Raw genomic sequence first — 8891 nt, forward strand, 5'->3', positions numbered from 1 at the left:
TCTTAGGTTCTTAAGAATTAAATGGGAAGAGGCAGCGGGCTGGCTGGTTAGGAGGTATGTTTATAGAGCTGTATGTGGTAGGCTAATACCGGTATAGCTAAGAGATGTCTTGGCCAAGAAGCACAGAGGATGCCTGTAGGCATGGCTGCATTATGCCAATGCTGCCAGCCCTTTACCTTCACTGTCAACAGCCCCCTGAAGGAACAACGATGCAGCAACAGGATTCTAGCACGTAAATAAACGTGCGTGAGGCTCAATAATACACGCTTCTGGGATCCAAAGAACACCAGGCCCTATTGACAATTCGGGGCTGGCAGGCTGTGGAATGCAAAGATAAAAAAAATCATACCAGCCTCAGAGGGCAACGCCCAAGGTGTTTATTTGCAAACGGCCAATCTCAGTCAGTTCACATAGAAAAAAATTTCTTTAAAATCAAGTTATCTTCTCGAAACGACGGGGACAAGAGCAGGGAGAGGACAACTAAAAGTAACACTGCTAAAGGGAATAGCAGGGTTTTCACAGGGGCAACGAGACACTGACGGCTCCGATCACGCTTCCTGTTCTCAGGAACATTAGTCCAAAAAGAAACCAAAATCCAAGGTAGGAGAGAGAGGAATTCGCAGTAGGAAGGTTCTTCTGCTGGCCAGGTCCTGATGCGGCTGCGTTTATGGTAGGGGTCCCCTCAAAGGCCCACGAGGTGGTACGGGGGGTCTCTGGGCAGGACGAGGTGGCAGAGGGACCCGCTGGTAGCCATAGGGTGGCGGGCGGGGGGGGCCGCTGTAACCATGGGGAGGCATCAATGGAGGCGGCCCACGCATGCCATGGTGGGGCATGGGGCCCGGGTGACCTGCAGGGACAGAGCGTAATGACATTAAACCCTAGCTGAAAGAAGCAAAGACGGCAGCTCCGATTCAGGGCCCATCTGCACGAGCCTCTCGCACAAGAGATTTCAGGCACCACAAGCCACAAATTGATTTCCGAGCCAAGAGGCTGTTCAGAGCCAGGACTCTTGGCCGGGAGCTCTGGACGGACGTCGAGCTGGGCACAGCCCTACAGGCGTCTCTCGTGCATGGGGCCCTCCCCACATCTCAAGCAGGAGTCTGGTCTCAGCGGAGCGAACTGGTCACTGAAATGACACGGCTCTGGGCAAAGCAATTGCTGTACCAGGATGCCAGTTATTTGAGGCCCTGCCTCCCGCCCGATTCCCTGCAACAGGGCTCGAGGGAGAAGGGATATGAGCCCCCACCCTCCCGCTCCGCCAGCAGGACTGGAGAAGAGGCACACCGATCTCTTCCTAGCTGGGAAGCCGGCGGGGAAGCCCTTAGTCACCCGCCTCAGGTGCCTTTCGGCTGAGGATCTCAAAGGAACCATCCTCACTCGACAGCTGGGAAAGGCAGGCAGATGACATGAGACGCGGCCAAGGTCCCACAGCGAGGCAGCGGCAGAGCCAGGAACTGAACTCAGGAGTCCTCGTTCCCAGGCCCCTGATCCAGCCGCAGAGCCACGCAGCCTCACGAGGCAGAGGAAACCGCTCGGGGGTCCCCCTTCTCAACAGCTCCCAGCCAGAGATCTCGCTCCGAGCGTACGGCTGGCCTCCAAGGCTGTGACGTAAGCAGCCACCATTTCAGACCTCAGTCCTCCTCTTCCCACCTCCCAACTGAACTAGCAAATGGATGCCACAGGCCTGGGCTGGTATTAGGCCCTTGACTCCAGTAAACATCCCATCTCGCAGGTTCCCACTTACCCATGGGTGACCCGAAATGGGGCCCTCTGGGCGGCATGCCCATTGGGGGTGGTCCGGGGTGGGGCATGCCGTGGGGCGGGCGGGGCGGGGGCTGGCCTCCTGACCCCGGTGGCCCCGGATGATGATGCTGTCCCATCCCGGGTGGTCCGTGATGCACCTGCATGGGGGGCATCCCTAGGGAAAAGCACAAGACGTTCTTTAGACCCACTCAGACATTCAAAGCAGCTGATTAGAAACCAAGTTCTGCTGAGCTCACTGACCACATGAGCTGCTGGACAGGACTCCGGGATCCCAGTGACCTCGAGGCAACCAGGGCTTGGAGGATGGGGCTGGTCCCAATAGCATTTTTACTGGCCGCTAGAGCAATCCGAATTCCAGCCGGTGGGAGGATTGTACCAGAGAATATAAGGCCAGAAAGGCCCATTAGATCACCTAGTCTGACCTATTGCAAAGCCCAGGCCAGAGAATTTCACAGCTAGCCCTGTGGTGAACCCAGAGACTTGTGTTTGGTGAACGCATCTCCAGAGAGGCCTCCACTCTGGATTTAGAGACCTCAACAGACAGAGAATCCACCACTTCCCTTGGGAGTTTGCTCCCTGGTAACATCTTATTTCCAATCTGAACGCGCAGGCTCTAGCTGCCAGCCATTGGTTCTCGGTCTGCCTTTCTCCACTAATTTAAAGAGCCCTTCAGTGCCAACCAAGAAATGTGGCGTCGTTAATAAGGCACATTATCTAAGGTGCCATCCACAGCCTCCAGCGTGGCACAGACAGACAAGTGAGCAATGGCTGCCAGCCCCATTTCCCACGCTCATTTTTAAGAGGAGCCAGCACACGGCCAGCAGATTTGAAATTTTCCCTTGGCAAGCGGTAGTGGCATGACCCAGTTCTGCCAATGACAAATTAAAAGGGGGAAATTTGGAGACAGACACCAGGCACTGGGATAAAGAGACAAAGGAAGAGGGGAAAGACAGATTCTTCTCTTTTCCCCTTTAACAGAAATCCAGGCGCCCGAACACACCTCCACATGCCAGGCACCGTGACGTGATGGGCCTTTCCCTGCTGTATGTAACCGCCTACTTTAAACACTGTAAGCCAGTGTGTAATAGGAGACCGCAGCCATCTGTCACTAATACAGCCAAATCTGCAATTATACAAAGCCTCCTAATCAGACATAAGGGGAGAGGTGACTTCCTAACAGACAGAGCTGGGCTCACAGTTTAGAGCAGGGTGGATTAAAAAAAAACAAATCATGATTTTAAAAAGATTTCTGTTTAAAATTTAAAATCAGATTTTTTTTTTTAGTTTCCATGTTGCTAGCTCTTTGCTTCCCTCCTGTTTTATAGTCTTATACTGGTAAAGGGAATGTTCTGTATTTGTTCCTTTAGCCGAATTTCAGATTTTACAGAGAGATTTGTTTTCCTACTAAGAAGTTTCACACTTCAATCCTCATCCATGCTGCAAAAGACAAGTCTAGAGCCTCATTAACGCCCTTATTGCAAGAACGCTACAAACTCTCACGCAAGATTGATAAACAAATAACCCGTGCTGGGTCTGCAACTCCTGCCACCTTCCCGTACCCTGAACTTCCCCAAATCGAGAAAAGGCTGCACTCACCCATCCAGGGCTTATGCTCCTAAATCTTGTAGGTGCTTTACAATACTCCCACCCATAGGTGCCTAAATATGGGCTTACGGAGCCTAACGTCAGGGTATTTCTGAACATTTTGGAATGGGCATATAAAAAAAAGTCACAGTCACTTTGGATATGTCTACACTAGATGACACTACAGCAATGGAAGAGGTTCACACCCTGAGAGACATAGCTAAGCTGGTGTAGACAGAAGAATTCCTCCGCCGACCAAGCTACCACCTCTCGAGGAGGTAGATTTACTACAGTGACAGGAGAATGCCGTAGTAAGCAGTTGTGCCACTGCAGCCTTTCTGGTGCAGACATACCCTTAAAAATCTCACACCGCCATGCTATGTCGGTCATGGTGTGAAAAAGCCACGCCCCCTAGTGGCAGAGCTATGCTGACACAGCCCTAGTGTAGATGCAGCTGTGTCCATAGAAGAGGACTCCTGTTGGCCTAGCTAACCTCATGCAGGGGTTGGAACACCGCCTCCCGCCAGAAAAACTCCTGTCGGGGTACGCTGCCGTCTACACTAGCGGCTATGCCGGCACAGACTCTGCAGCGCAGAAACAGCCACGCTCACTTTGCAGTCTGAACACCGAAGCAGTTTTGTTCCAATGTGACAAAGATTTTATGCCACTCCAGTTTTTTTTTTTTTAAACTAAAAATACCATTTTAGCCCCAATCCTGCAAACACTTGAGCACGTGCGGAACTTTAAAGCAGTCCCAATGGAGTCAATGGAACTATTCTCTAGAACAAGGCATTCAGCAGAGCAGATTGCAGAGAAAGCCTGAAAATCCCCAGCTCTTACCTAGCATTTAATCAGTAAATCTCAAAGCACTTGGCAGAGATCAGCCCATTTTCAAGGTAGGGAAGCTGAGGCACAGAGAGGGGACGTGATTTGCCCAACGTCACCCACCAGGCCAGGAATAGAACCCCCAGGTTTCCCAAGTCCCTGTCGAGTTCTCTGTGCACGAGGCCACACTGCCTCTCTGATACCTACCTGGATGATGCATCCCGCCAGGTGGGAAAGGATGTGGGTGAGGAGGGTGCCCTCCACTGGGAGTGCCCCCTGAAGGAGGACCCGGGGCACCTGCACCTGGTGGCATGGGTGGAGGTGGCATGGCAGGAGGCATTCCTGGGGGCATTGCTCCCGGTGGCGGCACCGGCGGGGGAAACGATCCTGGGGGTGGGATGCCTGAAAAGAGAGACAAGTCAGTGAGAAAAAATTTGATCACCTGGGTCAGCATCTACAAACCACAGAGAGGACTCAGAATGAACTGGCCTCGGCAGCAGCCACACGTCCACCTGCTAGCGCGAGCAAGTGCCAGCGAGCTCTGCCTGCTGCTGGAAAGCCTGCATCTCCCGTAGCGTCTCCCCTGCTTCGTTGGAGCCCAACTCGTCTCTGCCAAACGAGGAGCGCACAGACCGGCCGAGGGCCTCAATGATTTCAGCCAGCACACGAAGCCAGTAATCGTCTACAAAGCTTTTCACCCAAGGGTCTCAAAATAACCCCGCAGTGCCCTGAGTCAAGGGTCGTACCCCCACTTTACATAGAGGAAAGCGTGGCACAGGGATTAAGCAACTTGCCCGAGCTCACGCAGCCAGTCAGTGGCAGACAGGAACAGGACCAGGGAGTCCTGACTCCATTCCCCAGGTTCTAGCTGACTGAGATCACGCCAGCTACCTGCAGACCTCTTGGGTAGGTCTGACAGCAGAACACATGGCCGACTGCACTGGGGACTAATGGCCAACTTTACCCCTGAGCGTGGTGGGGAAAACTGCAACCAGTCTGCAAGCGCCCTAAGGAACCAGGGTTCACGATAGAGCAGCAGAGTTTGCAGCCATGCAGTTCAGTTCTGAATCCAGGCTTCAGCCATGATCCAGATCAGAGCGCCCTCTAGTGAGTCACCCACACCACTCTCTGCAGCACAGCGCCCCCTAGCAATGCTCCGCAGCCATGTCATAGCCGTAGAGTCCCTCTAGCCCAGGGGTGGCCAACCTGTGGCTCGGGAGCCGCATGTGGCTCTTTAGAGGTTAATATGCGGCTCCTTGCATAGGCGCTGACTCTGGGGCTGGAGCGGCGGGGAGCTGAGGGGGTGCTGCTGATATATTACTGTGGCTCTTTGGCAATGTAAATTCTGGCTCCTTCTCAGGCTCAGGTTGGCCACCCCTGTTCTATCCTATGGAAACTTGCAGCCAGAGTTCCCCGCAAGCACAAAAAGCACCGCACGGCATGTGCTCACCTGGCGGGTTCACGCCTGGCCCCAAGGACGTGACGACAGGGGTCGGCACTGATGGAGGAGGAGGGGCATCTGCAAACAGCTGATGAGGCCGGTCTGCCTGAGAAAGGGGGTTCTGGGCAGCAAGCAGCCGCTCTGCAGCAGAGCCGTGCCGCTCGCCTTTGGAATCCTTCTTGAAGGCGTAAGAGACGGTGATGGGCCGGTTGCACAGGTACTGTCCATTCATGGCCTCAATGGCGGCGTCGGAGGCATCGAAGCTGGCGAAGTTGATGAAGGCATAGCCCTTGGAGTTGCCCGTGTCGGGGTCCCGCATGATCTTGGGGGTCTGCAGGATGACTCCAAAGGCGCTGAAGGTGTCGTACAGCAGCTTCTCGTCGATCTCCGGGTCCAGGTTGCCAATGAAGATGTTGGCGCCCACGTCCAGGTTCTTGTTGTGGGCCGAGGCCTTGTTCACGCGGATCGGCTTCCCGTACAGCTTGATCATGTTCATGATTTTAATGGCGTAGTCGGCATCTTCCTCGCTGAGGAATTCCACAAACCCATAACCTGCAACACACACCCCAACAGAGTCCTTTATAGCCGGATACACTCCACGGTCTCTCCCCCTGCCACCCACACCATCCCCCTGGTTGATCTCAGGCCTCCATCATTTCTCCACTGTTGATGCAAGAATCTTCTCCTCTGCAGCTCTCCCTGAAATAATCTCTCTTCTCCTTATCAAGAACTGGCTGGAACAACTGAGGTCAACTGCCCCCCTACAGACAGGAGAACTCTCACTGCATCTCCTAGCATCCAGAACCACCTCATTCTATGTCTCCACCTTCTCCACTCCATCTCATTTCAAACTGTCTTCCTCCCTCATCTGCAGCTATTGATTTCTCTCCCCCTCTGCTTCTAAAGCCTGGTCTAGACACAAGGTTGGACCAGTCTAAAGGTGTGATTTCAAAACTGATTTATTTACACTGGTGCAGCTGTATGTGTGGACACTCTCATCAAGTTAAACCCAACTTATTAATTTAGCTTGCACCTGTAATTCACAGCTGCAAGCTAACCTAGATTTAAACAGCTATGAGTATCCAAAGAGAGATCTGTACCAGTTTCACTAAGATCTGGTCTACACTTCAGAAGTTTTGCCAGCATTGCTATGTTGGTTAGGAGTGTGAAATAATCATACCCCTAAATGGCATAGCTGTGTCAGCAAAGGCCCGAGTGTAAACGCAGTTATACCAACAAGTCAGTCCTTTTGCTGCTACAGCTTATTCTATTCAGTGAACCAGTATAAGCTACAGAACTCTTTTACTGGTGTACACTGTCTCCCCACTGGGAACATTTGCCAGTATAACTGTCCCCGGCCCCTTTCTAGTGTAGGCAAGGCCCAAGTCTCAATTTAAATTGGTTTTAAAAGTAACGGTGCATCTTGGTGAAGAGACAAGCTTTTACTCTTTAAAGTAACAAGTGGAATGAGACAATGTACAGAATGAGATGTGGTACGTAAACTGAAACCCAGGAGAATTACTTAGATTATCTGGTCAGCATTTGTACAGCACCTGGCACCATGGTGTTCTGATCCACAACTGGGGCTCCTCCACGCCACCACAACACAGTTAACTGTCTCAGTTCTGTCTGAACATTTTACACTGACTATTGTTACAAGTGACATGTAAAATGACTGGAAATGGGATTTTTAACCCTTTCCATACTGGCAGATGGTACATGTGTCTGCCTGGACGAGAGCCCTGTGGATATGTAATTTGGCAGAGACGTGTCTTTGAAGGGACCGGTCAATATCTTACCTTGATGTTGACCTGTGACTCGATCTTTGGGCATGTGGGTATTGACCACCGGTCCCGCCTGCAGAAAGAGCTCCCATAACAGCGGCTCGCTGACCTTCTCGTCCAGGCCACCGACGTAAACCGTAGCATCTTGAGAGGGGGGAGAGGAGATGGTGATGGGTTACCTGGATCTGAAGAGCAATCTCTTGAACATTTCAGATGAGTTAAGAACTCTCCCACAGAGAGATCAGCTTTGGATCCCTAAGGGTTTGAGCTCGAGTCCATGAAGTCAAAAGCAAAACTTGCCCCGACTTAGACAGCTCAAGACTGGACCCTTAATGAAACACACTTCTCTGGAGTAAGTATATGGACATCTAACAAATCAATGTTAAATGATTAAGAACACTGTTTAAAGTGCAGACATGCTCCAAAGAGGTGATAATCCCTAACTCTTATCTAGCCCTTTCCTTCAGTAGCTCTCACAGCGCTTTACAAAGAAGGTCAGTATCATTAGCCCCATTATACAGATGGGGAAACTGAGGCACTGAGAAGGCAAGCCCAAGGTCAACCAACAGAGCCAAGAATAGAACCCCAGGTGTTCCAAGGGCCAGTCCAGTGCTCTAGCCACTAGGCCGCACTGCTTCCCCTTGTACTACAAAGAAGTGGCTCCCCTTAAATCACACGTTTGTACCGTGTCACCCTCACGTACCGTGTCACCCTCACACCATATCTGATGATGTCGCTGTCAGCTGTCCCCCCTCATTGCCAAGGCAACACAAAGTCGATACTTCAGATCAAACTGGTACAGAACCCCTGGCTGACCACTGCGGTCTGCAGCCCAAAGCCCTGAAGCATGAACTTCAGTTACCGCACTTAATGCTGTTTCCTATTTTGAACTAGGAAATCTGTTAGTTTATGGCATTTCCAACCAAGTCTGCCGCTGTCTATACCAAACGCCAGAGCAGGCCCTGGCGATATGAACCCTCTGTGCTGCCCCAGAGCTTTCCACACAAGGCACTGCACACCTCTTCTTAGACTAACCCTCACAAGATCCCCAAAGAAAAATCGCTGTTATGACACCTATTGTACGGAGGAAACTGAGGCAGAAAGAGGGGAAATGATTTGCCCAGGGTTGCAGCATGAGCCAATAACAGAGTCAGGAACCCAGGAGTCCTGAGTGCCAGTCCTGCAGCCTGACCATGAGAGCCCTCCCTTTATGGGTCCCACAGCTCCCCCCAAATGCCCAAAATGAATGGATTGAAATCAGATGCACAGCAGGGAGACCGAATCTGGCACCCCACACAAAGCTTTTGGGGGGGAGGCTCAGGCTCCCCAATCTAGGACCCCGCTGCAAACTCACCCCCCCCCGCTTTTGGGGGGGGGCTCCGGGCCCCCCCAATGGGGCCCCCCCCCCCCCCCCCGCTTTTGGGGGGAGGCTCAGGACCCCCAAGCTGGGACCCAGCCCCCCCCCGGCTTTTGGGGGGAGGCTCAGGACCCCC

At 52.5% G+C, this 8891-nt stretch overlaps 1 protein-coding gene across 1 annotated transcript in view; it reads right to left on the reverse strand.

Annotated features, from left to right (window-relative positions):
• Positions 1-353: 353 nt before the first annotated feature.
• Positions 354-8891, reverse strand: part of SF3B4 (splicing factor 3b subunit 4) — a 9035-nt gene continuing 497 nt past the window's right edge. Inside the window, exons 2-6 of the mRNA XM_024199072.2 lie at positions 7414-7542; positions 5624-6166; positions 4381-4575; positions 1745-1918; positions 354-847 (exon numbers count right to left, since the gene is read on the reverse strand). Of these exons, the coding sequence (XP_024054840.1) occupies positions 666-847; positions 1745-1918; positions 4381-4575; positions 5624-6166; positions 7414-7542 (1223 nt within the window). The 3' untranslated portion in view covers positions 354-665. The remainder of the gene's footprint in view (positions 848-1744; positions 1919-4380; positions 4576-5623; positions 6167-7413; positions 7543-8891) is intronic.

The sequence above is a fragment of the Terrapene carolina genome, unplaced genomic scaffold (genome assembly GCF_002925995.2).
Source record: "Terrapene carolina triunguis isolate 2854851 unplaced genomic scaffold, T_m_triunguis-2.0 Scaffold227, whole genome shotgun sequence".
Classification (NCBI taxonomy): domain Eukaryota; kingdom Metazoa; phylum Chordata; order Testudines; family Emydidae; genus Terrapene; species Terrapene triunguis.